The 21,392-nt window shown below is 42.6% G+C and overlaps 2 protein-coding genes across 2 annotated transcripts in view; one reads left to right on the top strand and one right to left on the bottom strand.

Annotated features, from left to right (window-relative positions):
• The window catches only part of LOC118375967 (NACHT, LRR and PYD domains-containing protein 12-like), a 14,294-nt gene extending 4,210 nt beyond the window's left edge, over positions 1-10,084 (top strand). The window contains exons 3-9 of the mRNA XM_035762612.2: positions 1,074-1,421; positions 5,720-5,887; positions 5,990-6,160; positions 6,469-6,612; positions 6,695-6,868; positions 7,046-7,219; positions 7,418-10,084. Coding sequence (XP_035618505.1) covers positions 1,074-1,421; positions 5,720-5,887; positions 5,990-6,160; positions 6,469-6,612; positions 6,695-6,868; positions 7,046-7,219; positions 7,418-7,430 — 1,192 coding nt within the window. The 3' untranslated portion in view covers positions 7,431-10,084. The remainder of the gene's footprint in view (positions 1-1,073; positions 1,422-5,719; positions 5,888-5,989; positions 6,161-6,468; positions 6,613-6,694; positions 6,869-7,045; positions 7,220-7,417) is intronic.
• Positions 10,085-11,238: 1,154 nt separating this feature from the next.
• The window catches only part of LOC118375971 (ras and Rab interactor 2-like), a 47,832-nt gene continuing 37,678 nt past the window's right edge, over positions 11,239-21,392 (bottom strand). Inside the window, 5 exon segments of the mRNA XM_052527800.1 lie at positions 11,239-13,587; positions 14,380-14,543; positions 15,515-15,646; positions 16,786-17,011; positions 17,431-17,513. Of these exon segments, the coding sequence (XP_052383760.1) occupies positions 13,240-13,587; positions 14,380-14,543; positions 15,515-15,646; positions 16,786-17,011; positions 17,431-17,513 (953 nt within the window). The 3' untranslated portion in view covers positions 11,239-13,239.

The following is a 21,392-nucleotide window of genomic DNA, read 5'->3' as shown; positions in this document are numbered from 1 at the left end:
GAAAGTGACACATTTGTTGTAGTTTTGACTCTACTCCAGCACCTTGGATGTGATAAAATAACATTTTCATCCATATCAGGTGAACCGTTAAGAAATCAGGTTTTGTACATAGGCTATTCCCCCCGTTTTATAGGACCAAAACTATTGTGTTTAGAAACATATTCTATTCTTATTTACAATTAGTGACTCCAAAATGACACTTATTTACCATTAATTTCTATTGGACACGAAATAATTTGAAACAACTTACACAAACAGCAAATGCATCCAACCAATTTGTAGAGTCACAAACTTCATGTAGTCATGTGCGATGAATATGGGACCAAATACTTAACTTTTTACTACTTTAATACACAAGTGAATTTGGCATAATACTTTTGATCCCCTGAAATGGGGGACTATGTACAAAAAGTGCTGTAATTTCTAAACGGATCACCCGATATGGATGGAAATACCCTCAAAAGTAAAGCTGTCACTCTGCACTTTAGACTCGTAGTCATTGTATCATTCTAAATCCGTAGGGTTGAAGTACAAAACTAACCGAAACTGTGTCACTAACCCAATACTTTTGGCGCTCGCTGTATATATCGATATGAAATGTCTGTAAAGCTACAAGATAATTGTCATCACAGGTCATTCAGACCTTTCTTATGATCATTACACAGTTCTGTTGTTTAAAAAAATATAAATATTTCACCTTTATTTAACCAGGTAGGCTGGTTGACAACAAGTTCTCATTTGCAACTGCGACCTGGCCAAGATAAAGCAAAGCAAATCGACACATACAACACAGTTACACATGGAGTAAACAAAACATACAGTCAATAATGCAGTAGAAAAACAAGTCTATATACAATGTGAGCAAATGAGGTGAGATAAGGGAGGTAAATACAATATAGCAAGTAAAACACTGGAATGGAAGATTTGCAGTGGAATAATGTGCAAAATAGAAGTAGAAATAATGGGGTGCAAAGGAGCAAAATAAATATTGTAGGGGAAGAGGTAGTTGTTTGGTTTATTGTCTGCTAATATGTCTATGTTCCTTTTGATCCCCTAACCCTCCTTCCCACCAGGCTGTCATATCACAATCTGACTGAGATATTCTGTGAAGGTCTGGCCTCGGCGCTCACCTCAAAGGTGTGCAATCTGAAAGCTCTGGACCTGAGTTTCAACACGCTGAAGGACTCAGGAGTACAACTGCTGGCGGCCGGCTTGGCCAAGCCACATTGCCGACTGGAGAGACTGAAACTGTCCGGCTGCAGGGTGAAACAGGATGGCTTCGCCGCTCTGGCCAAAGCTCTCAAATCCAACCCCTCGCACCTGCGAGAGCTGGATCTCAGCGGCAATGAACCGGGAGAAGCCGGCGTGTTTCATCTCGTTGACGGACTGAAGGTTGTTAATTGCAAACTGCAGATCCTGAAGTGAGTTTTGATCAATGCGTTGAAAAATCAATGGCTAGGAACCCCGTTCTGATCATGTCTACCCCCACATGTAACGTCATTGTATTCAAATCATTTGATTTGTCACGTGTGCTGAATTACAACAGGTGTAGGTAGTGAAATGCTTACTTACAAGCCCTTAACCAACAATGCTGTAAAAAAAAAGAAGAAATAAAAGTAACAAATAATTTAAGAGCAACAGTAAAATAACAATAGCGGGGCTATATACAGGGGTACCGGTGCAGAGTCCATGTGTGGCAGCACCAGTTAGTCGAGGTAATTGTGGTAATGTGTACATGTAGGTAGAGTTATTAATGTGACTATGCATAGATAATAAGACTAGCAGCAGTGTAAGGGGGGTGTATGCAAATAGTCTGGGTAGGCATTTGATTAGCTGTTCAGGAGTCTTATGGCTTGAGGGTAGAAGCTGTTTAGAAGCCCCCTGTACCTAGACTTGGCACTACGGTACCACTAGCAGAGAGAACAGTCTGACTAAGGTTGACTTGCTCTGACACCGTCTGGTATAGAGGTTCCTGATGGCTGGAAGCTTGGCCCCAGTGATGTACTGGGCCGTACGCACTACCCTCTGTAGTGCCTTGAGGCTGAGCAGTTGCCATACCAGGCAGTGTTGCACCCAGTCAGAATGCTCTTGATGGTGCAGCTGTAGAACCTTTTGAGGATCTGAGGACCCATGCCAAATCTTTTCAGTCTCTTGAGGTGGAATACGTTTTGTCGTGCCATCTTCACGACTGTCTTGGTGTGCTTGGATCATGTTAGTTTGTTGGTGACACCAAGGAACTTGAAGCTCTCAACCTGCTCCACTGCAACCCTGTCAATGAGAATGCAGGCATGCTCGGTCCTCCTTTTTCTGTAGTCCACAATCATCTCCTTTGTCTTGATCATGTTGAGAGAGAGGTTGTTGTTCTGGCACCACACGGCCAGGTCTCTGACCTCCTCCATATAGGCTGTCTCGTCGTTGTCGGTGATCAGGCCTACCACTGTTGTGTCATCGGCAAATGTAATGATGGTGTTGGAGTCGTGCCTGGCCGTGCAGTCATGAGTGAACAGGTAGTACAGGAGGGGACTGAGTACACACCCTTGAGGGGCCCCCATGTTGAGGATCAGCATGGCGGATGTGTTGTTACCTACCATTACCACGTGGGGGCGGCCAGTCAGGAAGTCCAGGATCCAGTTGCAGAGGGAGGTTTTTAGTCTCAGGGTCTTAGCTTATTGATGAGCTGAGGGCACTATGGTGTTGAACGCTGAGCAGTAGTCAATGAATGGCATTCTCACATAGGTGTTCCTTTTGTCATGGTGGGAAGTGTGGAGTGCAATAGAGATTGCATCATCTGTGGATCTGTTGGAAGGTATACAAATAGGAGTGGGTCTGGGGTTTCTGGGATGATGGTGTTGATGTGAGCCATCACCAGCCTTTCAAAGCGCTACATGTCTACAGACGTGAGTGCTACAGGTCGGTAGTCATTTGGGCAGGTTACCTTAGTGTTCTTGGGCACAAGGACTATGCTGGTCTCCTTGAAACATGTTGGTATTGCAGACTCGGACAGGGAGAGGTTGAAAATGTCAGTGAAGACACTTGACAAAGCAAAGAAATTTAGTCCCCTCTCCTACCTACCCACTACTTACTTATTCTTAATGCCACCTGGCACGCTAACCAAAATACAGGGGTTGGTCCGCCCAGGTCTTACCTAGTGTGCATAGACAGAGTACATACTACGGGTATATGTATGGCCACAGGCCTCTTGTCTAAACACTCCCAAGGTGCCTTCCCCTGCCCCCCTGGGAACAAAAACAGAATAATTACTAATGTAAAGTGAACAATTTCAATAATCAAATTAAAAAATCACATACAAACTAGAGGTCGATAGATTATGATTTTTCAACGCTGATACCGATAATTGGAGGACCAAAAAAAGCCAATACCAATTAAATCTGCCGATTTGTGTGTGTGTGTGTATATATATATATATATGTGTGTGTGTGTGTGTAGACAATTACAACAATACTGAATGAACACTTATTTTAACTTAATATAATACATCAATAAAATCAATTTGGTCTCAAATACATAATGAAACATGTTCAATTTGGTTTAAATAATGCAAAAACAAAGTGTTGGAGAAGAAAGTAAAAGTGCAATATGTGCCATGTAAAAAAGCTAATGTTTAAATTCCTTGCTCAGAACATGAGAACATATGAAAGCTGGTGGTTCCTTTTAACATGAGTCTTCAATATTCCCAGGTAGGAAGTTTTAGGTTGGAGTTATTATAGGAATTATAGGACTATTTCTCCCTAAACCATTTGTATTTCATATACCTTTGACTACTGAATGTTCTTATAGGCACTATAGTATTGCCAGCCTAATCTTGGGAGTTGATAGACTTGAAGTCATAAACAGTGCAATGCTTGAAGCACAGTGAAGAGCTGCTGGCAAATGCAGGAAAGTGCTGTTTGAATGAATGCTTACGAGCCTGCTGCTGCCTACCACTGCTCAGTCAGACTGCTCTATCAAATCATAGACTTAATTATAGTATAATAACACACATAAATATGAGCCTTAGGTCATTAATATGGTCAAATCCGGAAACTATAATTTCGAAAAACAAAACATTTATTCTTTCAGTGAAATACTCAACCGTTCCGTATTTCATCTAACGGGTGGCATCCCTAAGTCTAAATATTGCTGTTACATTGCACAACCTTCAAAGTTATGTCATAATTATGTACAATTCTGGCAAATTAATTAGTCTTTGTTAGGAAGAAATGGTCTTCACACAGTTTGCAACGGTCCAGGTGGCCCAAACTACTGCATATACCCTGACTCTGTTGCACAGAATGCAAGAGAAGTGACACAATTTCCCTAGTTAAAATAAATTCATGTTAGCAGGCAAAATTAACTAAATATGCAGGTTTAAACTTGTGTATTGATTTTAAAGAAAGGCATTGATGTTTATGGTTAGGTACACATTGGTGCAACGACTGCTTTTTTCACAAATGCATCTTAAATCATCACCCGTTTGGCGAAGTAGGCTGTGATTCAATGATAAATTAACAGGCAAATGATAACTTATGCAACGCAGGACAAGCTAGATAACTACACATGGTTGATGATATTACTAGTTTAACTAATGATTATGTTAAGATTGATTGTTTTTTATAAGTTTCATGCTAGCTAGCAACTTACCTTGGCTCCTTGCTGCACTCGCGTAACAGCCTGCCACGCAGCCTCCTCGTGGAGTGCAATGTAATCGGCCATAATCGGTGTCCAAAAATGCAGATTAACGATTGTTATGAAAACTTGAAATTGGACCTAATTAATCGGCCATTCCGATTAATCGGTCGACTTCTAACACAAACCCACAACACAGAAACTGGGGAACGTAACAGTCGTAATAGTTTGCAAGCCCTGCCACATCCAACGAGCGTCTGAGCCAGTGTAGTACGATTCGATCTTAGTCCTGTATTGACGCTTTGCCTGTCTTATGGTTCGTTGGAGGGAATAGCAGGATTTCTAATAACTTTCCGAGTTAGAGTCCCACTCCTTGAAAGCGGCAGCTCACCCTTAAGCTCAGTGCGGACGTTGCCTGTAATCCATGGCTTCTGGTTGGGGTATGTACGTACAGTCACTGGGGTATGACGTCATGGATGCACTTATTGATAAAGCCAGTGACTGATGTGGTGTACTCATCAATGCCATAGGAAGAATACCGGAACATATTCCAGTCTGTGCAAGCAAAACAGTCCTGTAGCTTAGCATCTGCTTCATCTGACCACTTTTTTATTGACCGAGTCACTGGTGCTTCCTGCTTTCATTTTAGCTTGTAAGCAGGAATCAAGAGGATATAATTATGGTCAGATTTGCCAAATGGAGGGTGAGGGAGAGCATTGTATGCGTCTCTGTGTGTGAAGTAAAGCGGGTCTAGAGGTTTTTTTTTCCCCCTCTGGTTGCACATGTGACATGCTGGTAGAAAGTTGGTCCTTTTTTCTTATGGCGGTATACAGCTCATTGAGTGCGGTCTTAGTGCCAGTATCGGTCTGTGGTGGTAGGTGGACAGCTACGAAAAATACAGATGACAACTCTCTAGGTAGATAGTGTCGTCTACAGCTAAAAAACTAACAAAATAACGTAGTTTGTTAGGAGCACTAAAACGTCAGCCATCCTCTCCAGCGCCATTCTACCACATAATTCTGTGCTGGGGTTCGCGACTCTCACCGCTGGACCACATAGGCCACATCTTCTAAAGTATTATAATCTTCGTTAGGCTCTCAAACTGCAAGCTGGGCCTGGAGCAGAGTCGCTCTCTTGCGGTGTTGCTGATAGACAACCCCAGACACCTGCGAGAGCTGGACGTCAGCATGAACGACCTGGGAGACCGGGGGGTGAAGCTGCTCATGGACACACTGAAGTCAACCCAGATATACAAACTGGAGTGAGTACTGTCTGGAGTATTGTAGTACACTTACACCTCACTGATTCTAAAGTGGAATGTTCCCTGTAGTAAATGTACCATACATTATCCCTCCACCACCAGGTTGTACTGTTGTCAGCTCACTGAGAAATGCTGTGAGAACATGTTTGGATGTCTGGTGAACATCCCCAGTCTGAGGGAGCTCAACCTGAGCAACAACAACCTGAAGGACGAGGGGGTCAAGATGCTCTGCAACGTCTTCGGACTGCCCGCCTGTCAACTGGAGAAACTCATGTAAGCTAGCTTACCCCACCAAGAGTGTACGGGCCACTCTCCCTTAGCCCCTACTCCATGTAACCTGGCAGACTTAGGTTCAAATACTATTTGAAATTAGTTGAAATACTTGTCAGACTTGGGTTGATTGAGCTTGCCTGGCACAATGGAACCAATAGAATAGTCGCAAAAGTGCAAACCCTGTCCTCCCATCTAGCTCTCCAGGCAGTCTAAAGCAAACACTTAAAGTCTCTGTTAGACAGTATTTTGAACCTAGGTCTGGAGCTGAATATTGAAGAGTTTATTTTTCTTTACCCTTGTCTCTCCAGTGTGGCGAGCTGTGGCATCACCCTTGTCAGAGGGTTTCATTTCAACTCTATCCTCAAAGAGCTGGACATCAGCAGGAACCATCTGGGCGACTCGGATGACTGGGCCGATGTCTTGTTCTGCTTGTCTTCACTTGAGACCCTCAGGTGAGTTCTGCAACGGTTAGACCTAGCGTGTGTGTGTGTGAGGGGGGCAACTTTCTCAATGTAATTACCTCTCCCCACCTAGGCTGAGTGACTGTAAATTGACAGAGAAATGCTTTGAGGTGCTGGTCAAAGCTCTCAGCTCCAACCTCACCAACCTGAAAGAGCTGGATCTCTCTGGAAACGACCTGGGAGACCGCGGGGTGAAGACTCTCTACATGGGACTGACGTCCAGGTGTTGTACACTGGAGAGACTGTTGTAAGTAATAGCATTAGAGAGAGTTATAAAGCTCACGGCTTGGTCTATGATATCACACCGCACGCTCTTCAAACAATGAATTATTATAAGCATATTCACAAAATGACCTGATCCCCATCTCTCTCTCTCCCCATCTCCCATCTCTCTTGCCACATTCACCCCCCTCCCTCCCTCCAGTCTGAGATGCTGTGGGATCACAGTAAAGGGCTGCTCCTCCCTCGCCGTAGCCCTGAAGTCCAGCCACTCCAGCATCACAGAACTAGTCCTGATGGGAAATGACACGGGAGAAGAAGGACTGAGAATTCTCTCTGACATCAGGGATGACCAACGCTACAAACTACAGACTCTAGAGTAAGTCCTGGTGCCATCAAAGCTTACAATGATGTTAGTCATTTATTTACAATGACTTTTTTTTGTGTGTGTGTGTCCACTTTTCATAATTGGATTGTGTGGCCCCTCGGTGGACAATTCTGTTAGAATAGGGATGGAATGAGAACATTATTTTGTAGGATTATGTGTCTATGGTGGTAACACTATTCTTTGTTCTAGAATCAACGATTGAGAGAGGTCTTGACTCGCTTGATGGGGTTCATCTTGGCGTCTTGGCTTGGTCTTCAAGTTCTGTTCTCGCTCCGGTGAAGTGCTTCACTGTAAAGGGAACAGGATGCTATCTCGGGGCGCAGACTGGGATTTGAGCGTTGTACGGACTTATTAAAGAAGTGCCTAAACTTGAAAAAGTTAATGCTATAGAATTCTATAAAGTAGGATGCCCTTTAGGATATCCCCTCGGTGTCTGTGTAAATGTAAACTAAAGGATGTTACTCAGTACCTTCTGCCTCAATCATGCTCAGTAACCCCGAAGGCCATTGCAGTATTTTATTTGCACATCAATGTCAATCCAAGATGTTACAGTATACAATGTAGCCTTTACTGAAGAGAAGGGTGATGCTATGTTTTACATAATGACCTTATTGTGTTTTCTTGTTGAACCAAGAATGTGTCATCATTGGGAACCTATAGTGGGACTGGATAAATGAATAATCCGTTTGGAGACATTTTCACCTTTACCAATTCTGATTCCAGGCTGTATCACAACCGGCCATGATTGGCCCAGCGTCGTCCGGGCATTAGTGTTAGGAATTTGATGAATAATGACTAAACAATATCTACATTGAAATAGAACTATAACTAATTCAACTCTACCCTGTTTTATAATATCTGATAAATAATGTTAGTTCCTAAGAAAGAGTATATGTAGCATGGATAAGAGGTAATTGGAAATGATACACACACACATAACTTCCTACACAATGGTTGTCTTAAGTAAGCAAAGAGGGTCATTAACCTATGTTTGAACCGACTCAACTATAACTCTGTGGCGATTAAATAAGACAGCGAGAGCCCCACCAGGTTGTGTGTATCTGGAACTGTCTGCTAAAGTGGTAATAAATTATGGTGAGACTTCTTTAACGTTTGTTTGCTGACCGCCATTATCATAGAAGAAGAAGCTGGAAAAACGAGAGGGGGGGGCGTGGAAGCGGAAATCGTTCATACAATAGCAAGACCGAGAATGGAGGTGCGAGAAGCGCTGATAACTCTGAGATTTGAATGAGATGGGGTCAGATGGAGGGGAGGAACTTTATGCTGAGATCGACTCAGATGACCAATAGGGGAATTGTTCATTACATTCTGATTCTAACTGCGATTCTGATTAGGAGCCTGAGCTGCCTCGGCGCAAGAGAGCCCAAATTATGCCCACTTTGCAGGCGTCAATTACTGGCGTTGCCTGCTGACAATGCTCGGAGTAGATTATCAGCACATAATGGAATCCTAGTGTAGTCAATCCCTCACTTTACGCAAAAGACAAAATCGACCGAGCATTCGACAGCTTTCATTGTTTATGTAACATGGAGATGTTGCAGCACATCAAGGAGACGGCTCGTGGGGGGAGAGAGGCAGATGAATGGGGCACCAGACACTTCCAGATCCAGTACCAATGATAGGATAGTATAGTTTACCTGCACATATTCATATCTCAGTTGTTTTACACGGTCTGAGTTTATTTCGAAAGGGACTGCTTCATCCTAATTCTATTGCGTTTCAGTAGACGACAGTGCAGAGAGACTCACTCTGTTGACGTTTAGGAATATGGTGTTATCTACCATTATGTGGTCCTGCAGGTCTCTGAGTCTGATACAGTTATTTGCAATGACCACAATGTGGGTCTCCAGCTCTGGGGTGAACAGTCCACCTCTTCCACCAGATACTGGTTTTCTTGCAGTTCTATAAAACATTTGAATGGTTTTAGTGATAGATCCTTCTCATTACGAAAGTACACTACATATTACTGTACCAGTAAGACTACAGCATTTACAGTTTCTTACCGGTTCTCATTTCGAAATATCCGGATGATACCTGCAACAGTATAACTGCTCAGATTTGGTTGAACCCGTTGCCCAGCCTCCCTCATGCTCATCCCATGGTTGACAACATGATTTCATCAGTTATTGTGTTCCCGACTCCCTTTCCTCTTCCCCGTCCTTCTTCACCTCTTTTTCCCCCTACTTCTTCACCTCCTCGTACTCCTCCAGTTCTCACCCCTCTTCCTCTCTGTCCAATATTGGCCTCCATTATTGTCCAAACCAAATGTTTACCAGTGGCCTATGTATAGTTCTCAGGCTCTGATTTGTAAGTGAACTCATTATCTAAGTGTTTTCACATGTGTCAACGTGGAAAGGCAATTGGAGAAATAGTGTACGAATGTAGAGACCAATGTTTACAGTTTTGCTAGAAGTGTGTTATTAAATTGCAAACCGAGTGTAAAGCAGTGGGTGGTGTTTACAGTTTTGCAAAAAAGTGTGTTATAAAATGACAAACTCAGTGTAAAGCAGAGAACGTGCATTCAGTTTGGCACACTTGGTAAATGCATCGGCTACAAGTGTTAATGGTTTCAGAGATAGTGCTTCAAGAATCACTGTTAGTGTTTAAGCATTCAGAAGAAGAAAAAGAATCACGCATCGGAGTCTGAAAAGGCTCTAGTCTAAAGTCAAGAGACAGTTGAAGTGTTGGCCACCGCTTGCTTATGGCAAATAACACCAGATCAAAAAACATGCAAAAGAAAGGAGAGGAGATACGAAGATATTGATTCATGCGCATTTTATTTTTCACATTTGTGATTTGCTAAATGTAATCGACAAATAAAACTGTTCAAATGGATTACATTGTGGTGTTTTTATTCAAAGACAAACGACAGTAACTGTTTGTGGGGTAACATGTTAAGATGCATGTTATTTCTTATTAAAGTATATTCACTCCTACTTTAGTCCAACATGGCAACAAATGGTCACTCAGGGTCAACAAAAGAACCCCATAATAGGGAGTTTTAGTTTTAATGGGTGCAATAGTCAAAGAAAGGCTACAGGGCTTTTGGGGGAGGACACCCAACACCATCTCGCATATTGTAACCCCCCACCCCCCGTCATTTCATCAACTTTCTTTGCATTACAATTTGAAAAATACATGTTTTTTTTTAAATCCCCCAGAATATATACAAGATGAAAAATACAGTTTGGTTGGTTTAGCAGTAGTGTTTTAAGAATCGCATTAAGTGCCATAATATTATTCGAACATACTACATATCCATTTCTACTCGTCACGTTTTGAATAGGGCAAAACAGTGATGGAAGAAAATCATACAGGTGTTAGCAATCACAAAATGTGTGAGGAGAATGTCAGTATGTGCAGTAGTGGTTAGAAATGGTTATGTCGTAACCGAATGATTACCATTATATCAACTGACTGTACAATACTTATCTCAATAAAACGGTTGACCGTTCTCTTTTTAGAGATCACCAAACTCTCTCAGTAATACACACTAATACTGACTGAGATGAGATTGTATTTTATTAATCCTCAAGGGGAAATTAGTTTAGATTAAAATCTCTTCTCAATAGCTGATAAGGAACCAGCCAGTGACCCCTATAGATAACAGACAGAAACAAAAATAGCATATTCTCGTCAACCAATACAATATCAACTTTCCAGTACAATTTTGAATACAGTCATTCCCATTTGCTGAGGCAGTTGATATAGACACACGTTTAGTTGAGTCAATTCAGATTCTGTCTCCAAAATATTTATTGGTTTAATTTACTGGCATAAAATCGTACGGCATGTGGGGAAAATGAACTCAGGAACTCACTGGTTACGTTTTCAATCCAAATAAAATAGCATTTTCCTATAAAAACACAATCTACACTTTTACGTTGTCTACAGTTGACCAGCAACTGCAGCAAAATAATAATACAAAATGCTACATAAAAATATATTCACTTATATAATTTGATATAATTGTATTTCTTATTTAAAAAAAACCACTCGCACATCTGAGTTATCTGGTTGCAGGTACGAGGGAATATGATAACCTCAAAGAAAAGAGAAACCTGCACATTGCTCTTGCTCTAATTAAAGCATATTTCAAAATAAGTAATACCAGCAAGAGCAGTGTGCGGGTTTCTCTTTTGTTTGAATATAATGGCATTGCAAATGACAGTTAGGTTGTAAACTCAAGAGTACGCAAGTTGATATGATGTCCATACTGCTGCAAGCCATTCTTCAATTATCTTGTAGGGGTCGCCAAATCCACATGAAAGTCCAGCCAACCATCGCAAAGCATCTGTTAAGCTTCTTCACACATCACACCAGGACAACTGGGCACAGACGTCAATTCAATGTCTATCCACGTTGTTTCAACGTGTATTTTTTTTTAAATGATGTGGAAACAACGTTGATTCAACCAGTTTGTGCCCAGTGAGGTGGCTCGATTAAATCCATATCGCTGAAGTTCAAAGTTATAGCGCGATTTACATTTAATGGCAATGTTCCCACGTTTATGGAGACTACATTCATAGTAAACTGCATTTTGTCGGCTCAATCAGAAATCAAGCATGCTAAATGCAGGTTGGCATTTATTGTCATGAATCTTGCCCTGGAGTCAGCTCTGCAGAGTGGTCACTCGCTGGCACAGCCACAAAGTCATAACAACCTAACCTTAACTCAAACCTTAAACACACCGCTAACCCGAATGCCTAACTCTAACCTTAAATTATGACCAAAAAGCTACATTTAGTTTTCATTAATTTTTACGAAATAGACCATTTTGGCTTTGCAGCTGGCCCATCTAGCGGAAATCGCTCACTGCTGCTCCCAGGGCAAGACTCAATGACAATAAACGTCAACCTTCCGCTATAGCGCTGAATTTCGGTGATACGGGTTGAATCAAGCCCCAGAGGTGATGTAAAAGACAACTGTGAGATCACACAGTCGGGTCATCCCATTCTATGTGTTGACCTGGATAGAAAGCAGCAGCGCTGGACTTGATTCTGGCTGCCGGTACTGATCAAATTCAGGTGCAGGAGCTCCACAATACTTTTGAGCTAATATTCTATAAGAGGAACAGGAGCTCAAGCAGCAGAACATTTGAGGTGCCGGTACTCAGCTCCGATGAGCTCCTGCCCAAGTCAAGCACCGGAAAGGAGCAGAAGCTCAGCGTTCTCTAATCAGGTCTCAGTGTTAGAAGAAGACAGTCAGATACACTGACTTCTGCAAGAGGAGCATGCATGTACATTTGTCCTTGTAACGAAAACAGACCGTGAGGATGTGATGTAAGAGAACTTCCTGGTCCGAAGACCTCACAAAAGACTCACACAAGGGTGTTTCTTAAAAAGTATACTTCAGGCCCCAGTCATACTACTATAAACGTCAGTCAGTTCTCAGAGCGAGCGTATCATAGTATGGAGGGCTCTGCGGCGGCCATTTTGTGCTCCTTCTTTAGGAAACACAAAGTCCAAGCTGACCCGACACTGGACTTGACCAACCAACTCCTGACGCTCACGTGCCGTATCCCTAAAAAGAGAGTGAAATGCATGCAGACACCAGACACTTCTCTCCACACCTGCTTCCTCTTTCTGTCTCCTTTTAGAAGAATAGGAACTACTTTTTCCATTGAGTAGTCTAGGATCCCTTCACAACACACAGCAACATTCTCTAACCCTATAGTTGAAATATACAGTGTATTTTTTCAATTTCCACCATTCACTACCATTCTATGGATACACGTCCATATTAGGACATCCTCAGTATCACCATTCAGTGTCATTCCATCATACCCGGGTGGTGTCCATATTAGGACTGCCTCAGTCTCAGCAGTCAGGTATTGTACTTGTTCCACCATCCATCAGTGCTCTCTCAGGTCTATGTGTGCTGATGTATGAGTCTGAATTGTTCCTGTATGTGTTTGCACACTAGTGAAAAATCCAATGACCCCCTCTAGGGATCAATAAGGTTTTATTTCATTTCAATTCAGTTCAGTTTCATTCATCTAATTGGCTAGGCAGTAGGCAGTTGCCATTGTGCTGGTTAGCTGGGATAGCTGGTATACACAGGTTAAGGTTGGGCACTCTGCGGTAGACAAAATGGAAGGGTTGCGAGTTTGGGTGGCTGTGTATCTCTGCTTTGATTCGCTGGGGGTGTGTGTCCAGGGCTAGCTGCTGACTGGTTGCCTCAGTGATGAGAAAGAGGGAGTGGTTCTCGGGGTCATGAACTTTGAACTTGTAGGCGCAGAGCGAACATACTTCTTCGGTGGTGGAGTACGGGTGGACTAGGAGGGTTTTGGCTGTGCAGCCGCTGTTGACTTCTTGTAAGGCGACTCGCAGGTAGTTCTGAAGGAGAAGGGATACAAGGAATGTGATACAGGTATCATTGATACAAATATACATGTATGCAAACATGCAAAACAGATATAAAATATACACATGCAAAAATACATGGGAGAAAATGACACAAAGAGAGACAGAGAACATTTCACAGATATCAGTTATATGCAGGTGCACATGCAGGATCAGAACGGAGACACAAATACACAGGAATGTTTTTTTTTAAGACACACAGGGAGAAAGATGATGGAGCTTTAGTACGACTCTATAGCCTCTACTATTTGTATAGCGTTTACAGGAAGACACAGCCATTTCAGAGCGAACAGAGAAAAACCAAGACAACGCGTCATTAGTACACAATCACATGCATTAGATTAGTCCTATCTCATCTACCTATCAGCATCCTTCTCAATATCACTCCCTTCTTGACCGTCTCTAACCCGGAAATCAAACACGTATTTTTCTTCCAAAAGTGTCTTCATGGTTTCAGATCATTTTTGAATACAGATCCAGATGTAGAGGGATGGTCTCGGCATGTCACCACCTGCGCTTCTCATGCAGATTGGTGTTGAGTGAAGTTGCCCCATGACGCTAATCTTGGGTCAGTTTTGCATTTCCCCCCACTAATGGTTAAGGTTAGGATTGGGGGAAAGAAAGCTGATCATAGATCTGTACTTAAGGGAAACTTCACACTGGAGCCATGCAGATTCAGTCCCCATCTCGGGGTAGTGTTTTAGGGGGTGTTCTTTCAAACTCACTGCCTGGGAGGGGGGGGTCAGATGGGGTTCAGGGCGATACCTGGAAGTCGTCCACGGAGGGTGCCGTGCGCTGGGCGGTGCGTCGGCGGTGCCACTGATGCAGGGTGTCTCTGGCCTCGGAGCTGAGGACCCTGGCTGCCTGTTCCTCCTGGAAGTTCTTGATGAGAGCCATGGCCCCGTACGCACTGGTGAGGTAGTAGCCACCTGGGAGAGGGAAGGTTGGGGAGAAGGGGAGAGCAGGCAGGGAAGGAGGAGACCCAGGAAGAGAAATATAATACATGTTAATATGGGCATGCTGCAGTTTGACTGTGGTCGTGTTAATGTGTCAACGAGGCTATACGAGGTGGAAAATGACATATACGGTCTGTATGCTGGAGAAGAATACATTCTGGTTTATACGTGAGTATATCGCATTGCACTCCTATAGTGTGTTTGGGACTGAGAACAGGACACTGGACTAGAGGGAGTGCCCTTTGTAAGATAATCATCAGGAAGCCACTAACTAGAGGGACAATACCTTTTCCAAGGGAACCCACCCACACCTTATAAACATTCCAATTCACATCGTCTTCCTGTGGAACACACTTGTTTCCTACCAAGCCTGCCTTCCAGTCTGGGCTTGAACTTGACCTGTAGTTGCCTTGCACGACCTGAGCTAACACATATGCGTGGTTATGAACTTGATTTTGAGATAAATTGCCTGTTTATTGCAGAAAAAAATGATGTTAGATAGAGTGCACCAAGATACTAGATTTAATTTATTATAGACCTGTCTAGATCTAATATTACTGTGAGTTAAAGTGAGGTAGGGCTGCGTTTTTACTGTGGTTTATGATACGGACACACAGGAGAACTGATCAGATTGTGTTGTCCTGACCCAAGTTCCTGAAGTTGGACTATGATTGGGCCAGGCATATCTATTGTCAGTCTGCCTCCTGTACTTGTGTGAAGGTGTGAAGGTGAAATCTGTCACCACAAAACCTTGCAAGACGGCCAGTTCACTGGGTCGCTTAGCAGCATGACACAACACAAGCTTGACTCATTCTGACAGATAAAGGTAGGGATAGATCAGTTGGAGGAGACAGACAGGTAGACCTCCCCTCTTCAATGATCAGTCCAGGTAAACTGTATACTGTGGTATTGAATCCAGTGTCATTATGTGATGGGAGACCTACCCTCTCCATGTAGCAGTGTGGGATCCAGCAGCTCCATCATGTAGAGGATCTCAGTGTCCAGCTGAGGCATGTCACACTGGGCCAGGACATAGGTCAGCATCGGTAGGAAGTCATCTGCTCCGTACATCCTCCCTGAGAGAGAGAGACTGATTATTATTATTTTTATGTTAATATTGTACATCTCCAAAGTAAGCTTTGGCAATATGTACATTCTTACGTCATGCCAATAAAGCAAATTGAATTGAAGGGAGAGAGAGAGAGAGTGGAGAGAGTGGAGAGAGAGGAGAGAGAGAAGAGAGAGCGAGAGAGGAGAGAGAGAAGAGAGAGAGAGATAGAGGAGAGCGAGAGAGAGAGAAGAGAGAGGAGAGAGAAAAAAGAGAAGAGACGAGAGAGAGAGCGACTAGCGAGAGCGAGAGAGGAGAGAGAGAGAGAGAGAGAGAGAGAGAGAGAGAGAGAGAGAGAGAGAGACGAGAGAGAGAGCGACTAGCGAGAGCGAGAGAGAAGAGAGAGAGAAAGAGAGAGAGAGAGAGAGAAAGAGAGAGTGAGAGAGGAGAGAGAAGAGAGAGAGAGAGGAGAGAGAGAGAGAGAGAGAAGAGAGAGAAGAGAGAGAGAGAGAGGAGAGCGAGAAGAGAGAGAGAGGAGAGCGAGAGAGAGAGAGAAGAGCGAGAGAGAGAGAGAGAGAAGAGCGAGAGAGGAGAGAGAAAGAAAAGAAGAGACGAGAGAGAGAGAGAGAGAGAGAGAGCGACTAGCGAGAGCGAGAGAGGAGAGAGAGTGAGAAGAGAGAGAGTGAGAGTGAGAGTGAGAGTGAGAGTGAGAGAGAGAGAGAGAGAGAGAGAGAGAGAGAGAGAGAGAGGCATGTCACAATGGGCCAGGACGTAGGCCAGTATGGGCAGGAATTCATCCTCCCTGTACATCCACCCTGAGAGAGAGTTACACCACGGGGAAAGGCAAGGTGAGGTACAGGAAAGGTGTGGTCAGATGAAAACACACACATGAACACACAAAGACACACACTCAGAAGCATGCAGATAAAACAGGGTTAGGGGTCAATTGAATTTCAATATAATTTTAAAAATATTTTATCAAACAGAAGAATTAAGAAAAAGTGCTTTTTAGTTTCCTTCCTGAATTTACTGAATATAAATGGAATTGATCCCAATCTTGTGTAATACACAACCAGGTACACTATAGACATATATGTGGAACTCATCCACACTCTCTGCACAGGCACCCTCTCTCCCAAAACACATCCTCCCCCCAATCCCACCTACCTGAGTTATCCTGCATGATGGTGTAGATGAGTTTACACACTCGGAGCAGCAGCGACACCTTCTTATCCGGGGAGTACATCTTCCTCATGTTGTGGAACTTGTGGCGGATCTTCTCGATGGCCATGGGGTCAGGGGGCACGGCCCCGTCCACACCCAGGTCCTGGGGCCTCCGGGTCTTAGCCAGGGCCAGGTTCTCCCTCAGCTGCTGCCAGCCTCCACTGCTCACCTAGGAGGAGAGGAAGGAGGAGAAGGTTATGAGCATAGAAGTTTACCTATAAGAAGTGACAAAGCCCCAAAGCTTAAATGGGAGAGGAGAGAGAGGAAGGTCAAGGTTATGGTTATAGATATATAATTACTAGACAAACAAGGTTATGAATCATCATCATGGTCATGATCGCCATCTATTAATGACATTTCTATGGTCATTGTTCCTTCTATTCCATCATAGAAATGTAATTACCAGAAGGGGAGAAAACCTCTCAGATCTGTGGTTATGGTGACATCAACTTCAGGATTCTCCTTAGTGTAAACACTGCATATAAAATATATCCTGTTTAAAAGACATGAGCTCCTTGACTGACGTTCTACTAACTTTCCGAATCAACTATGATTCTATCAGGTGCTGCAATAGAAGACAAAGCTCACCTGGAAGTCTTGCAGGGCCACTTCCACTATGCCCTTCAGCGGCTTCAACACACATTTGTGCATGGCCTTCTCCAGGACAGAGTCTAGAGATAAAACACACAGACACGTTGGGAGTTAGTGACTGCTTCCCCACACTGGCTTGGCCCATATTGAGTCGTCAATAGAGTTCAATAAATCTAAACTGGATCAAGACACACTGCTGTGTGCAGGGCTTTCTTCCTCTTTTTTTGGAATTTCGATCAATGTTTCACACAATTAGGAGTATGTGGTAAAACTCTCCGTTACATAAGAGCTTCACATTTCAAAATTTTAAAGGGGGTAAATCTCATGCAACTGCAAACGCTTTTCCGCAATAAAACGGTAAACTTAAACGTTGTAAAAAGTCATGCCGTAAAATAAATACCATCCATAACCATTAAAAACCTCAACTGACCCAGATGCAATAGCATTTTACTGTACAATGGTGCGTAAGCTGTGATGAGCGACTTCCACTGCCTCGCCCTAAAACATAACCCAGCCATAACCATAGCTGAACCTGCACTAACGGACATCACCTCAAGATCCCCAGGAGAATAGTGGATACATCCTTGAACACAAAGTTCACGGATTGATAAAACAATAGCCCACGTCCATCACGTAGCCTATTCTATTATTTTTCATCTGACCTCAAACTGTATAAAATCAGGGTCAGCGAAGCGGTGCAACCTGTTTTCATGCAAATAACTGTTTCTCAGTCATTGCTGCTGATTAACTAGCGGTGACAGAGCCCATGAACCGTAGCCGGCAGCTGGGTACTGAACCGTAGTTTTGCATTGGTTAACGCCACTGTATCATGCAAAAGGACTTCATCCAAATTAATCTAGTGGCCTTATTGTGTGGAAAACCTGAGAGGAGCAGAAGTCAAGAAAGGAGGACTGCTTTATGGTGTTTGACATGAGCAATGCTGGGTTTTCCAGGAAAACAGAGCTGGGAGAAAGAAAGAAAGAAAGAAAGAAAGAAAGCTGAAAGAAAGTACTGAAAGAAAGAAAGAAAGAAAGCTGGAAAGAAAGAAAGAAAGAAAGAAAGAAAGAAAGAAAGAAAGAAAGAAAGAAAGAAAGAAAGAAAGAAAGAAAGAAAGAAAGAAAGTTTTGAAAGAAAGAAAGAAAGAAAGAAAGAATCATGAAAGAAAGGACTTCATCCAAATTAAGAAAAAACCTGAGAGGAGAAAGAAGTCAAGAAAGGAGGACTGCTTTATGGTGTTTGAATGAGCAATGTTGTTGGGTTTTCCAGGAAAACAGAGAAAGAAAGGAGAAAGAAAGAAAGAAAGAAAGAAAGAAAGAAAGAAAGAAAGAAAGAAAGAAAGAAAGAAAGAAAGAAAGAAAGAAAGAAAGAGAGAGAGAGAGAGAGAGAGAGAGAGAGAGAGAGAGAGAGAGAGAGAGAGAGAGATAGAGAGAGAGAGAGGTACAGAGAGAGAGAGAGAGGTACAGAGAGAGGAGTACAGAGAGAGAGAGAGAGGGGGGGGGTGTACAGAGAGAGAGAGAGAAAAAGAAAGATAAAAAGAGGGAGGTTTGGGGAAGTGTAAGGTTAGAAAACTCCCCACTCCCTACAGACTACACAGCACTATATTCCTATATGTAAATGAGCCAGTTTAGCAAAGCAATGTCAACCAAGGTAAAAACTGTGTAGCGTCTTACTGTCGGCTACGACTAATAAAATAAATATGATTCTGAATAGATGGAGAGGTAGGTAGATTATTAACATGGACTCGAGAGCTGGATAAACACACACTGGTTAGTAGTTCATACACATGAAGTAAACACACACACACACACACGTCCCTCTACACTTCCTTACTGCTGGTTTCCTCTCAGGACCTTGACTCCTTGGTATGTTGGGCAATGTTTGTTATGTTGCTATACCTCCTCTGTAAAGCCTTGGGCTACACTGTAAGTCTTGGGCAACAATGGGCTACACTCCTTAGAAAAAAGGGTTCCAAAATGGTTCTTTGTGGAGAGATAGGGTTCTACCAAGAACCAGTTTGATCAAAAGAACCCTTTTTGTTGACAAGGGTCCTTTGTAAGCCAAATGGTTCTACCTACAACCTTGAACATCCTACATTGTTTTTGGAAGAGAGGGTTCTTTGATGTTTCTTTGGAAGGCAATAAGGGTTCTACATAGAACCAGACGTCCTTCATCACTGTTAGGGGACCTCTTCATACTGAAGAATGTGTCTAGTTTTTTATGATTAGCTTTTGTTGTTGTGTATAATAAGGCATATACTATTGTGTATATGAATATGTGGTCTATTGTGTTTACTGTATTTTTATGTGTATTGTGGTGCTACACAGGGCTCATCTGGAAGAGATACCTTGGTCTCAGCATTGACTTAAAGGTCAAATTAAAGGTGAAAACAAATGTAAAAAAAATAATAATCTACTATTTCCCAGCATGCTCTATTGCAGGGAGATTTTCAGAATAGTTTGTTTTACTGTAATATCTGTGTTTTTGCATGTACAACGATTGCGTGATACATTTTGTGCTACACAAAGATAAATAACATACAGTTCTTTTTAAACATCCAATCGGTTGGATGTATTGCACCCGATACTGAGATGGATGTTCCAGTTGAAATGATTGAGGTAGTCTCAGTATTCAATCTTCCCTACCCTATCAGTCATTCTGAATGCAGGTTGCAGGTGATTAACAATTCCACTTGTTTGATATCATAACTCTGGCTGAATTCCAATAGGAATTACACATCACTTTGCAAGCCAGCATAATGTGACTTACAGGCCTGATGTGGCCTGTAAACCAGGAGATTCTTAACACCACTGTGTTACGGTATAACTAGGCCCTCAAAGAAAGGCCAACGGCCTGTCGTTTCCAATCGGAGCAAATGAAGCATAGTGTGCAGAACAAACAAGGAGGTGGGCAGAGCCAAGCATGAGCGAGTGAGATCCTATTGGCTCATTCTAGCATGTATTTGCATATTTCTGTTAGGGAACACCTACTCCGTGAAGTGCGTGTGTGCAATAACTCAATTCACCCTTACACTCCTCCTAAACAACAACATATTTTACAACTTTAGCAAAAGATAAAGTCTCTAAAACGCAGTCCACTATGTTTGTTCCAGATTCTAGTTTTGGAAACTGTATGGTCATATGGCCAAGATCCATCTCGCTCATTCTTTTCCCTCTGCCGACCACTGGGTTTCCTCTGATCACCATATCTTGTACTGAGTGGAAACGCCAAGCGGATGCTTCACATTTATACATCCGGTGAAATATCTGACTCATTGTTCTATTTGTGGAAAGGCCTTATGATATACACTACCGTTCAAAAGTTTGGGGTCAGCCTATACAATGAATCATACCATGACTGTACTCATAGGTCACCTACACTACCATTCAAAAGTTTGGGGTCACTTAGAAATGTCCTTGTTTTTCAAAGAAAAATACTTTTTTTTTTGTCCATTAAAATAACATCAAATTGATCAGTAATACAGTGTAGACATTGTTAATGTTGTAAATTACTATTGTAGCTGGAAACCCATTATCAGCAACCATCACTCCTGTGTTCCAACGGCACGTTGTGTTAGCTAATCCAAGTTTATAATTTTAAAAGGCTAATTGATCATTAGAAAACCTTTTGCAATTATGCTAGCACAGCTGAAAACTGTTGTCCTGATTAAAGAAGCAATAAAACTGGCCTTCTTTAGACTAGTTGAGTATCTGGAGCATCAGCACTTGTGGGTTCGATTACAGGCTCAAAATGGCTGGAAACAAATAACTTTATTCTGAAACTTGTCAGTCTAGTCTTGTTCTGAGAAATGGAAGTCTATTCCATGTGAGAAATTGCCAAGAAACTGAAGATCTGGCACAATGCTGTGTACTACTCCCTTCACAGAGCAGCACAAACTGTCTCTAGAGTTAGGGTTAGGTTCAGTTTTAGGATAAGGGGTTTGGGGTTAAGGAAAATAGGAT

The sequence above is a fragment of the Oncorhynchus keta genome, chromosome 10 (assembly GCF_023373465.1).
Source record: "Oncorhynchus keta strain PuntledgeMale-10-30-2019 chromosome 10, Oket_V2, whole genome shotgun sequence".
NCBI lineage: Eukaryota > Metazoa > Chordata > Actinopteri > Salmoniformes > Salmonidae > Oncorhynchus > Oncorhynchus keta.
The sequence above is the reverse complement of the archived record's forward strand: the minus strand, read 5'-3'. Positions and strand labels throughout refer to the sequence as shown.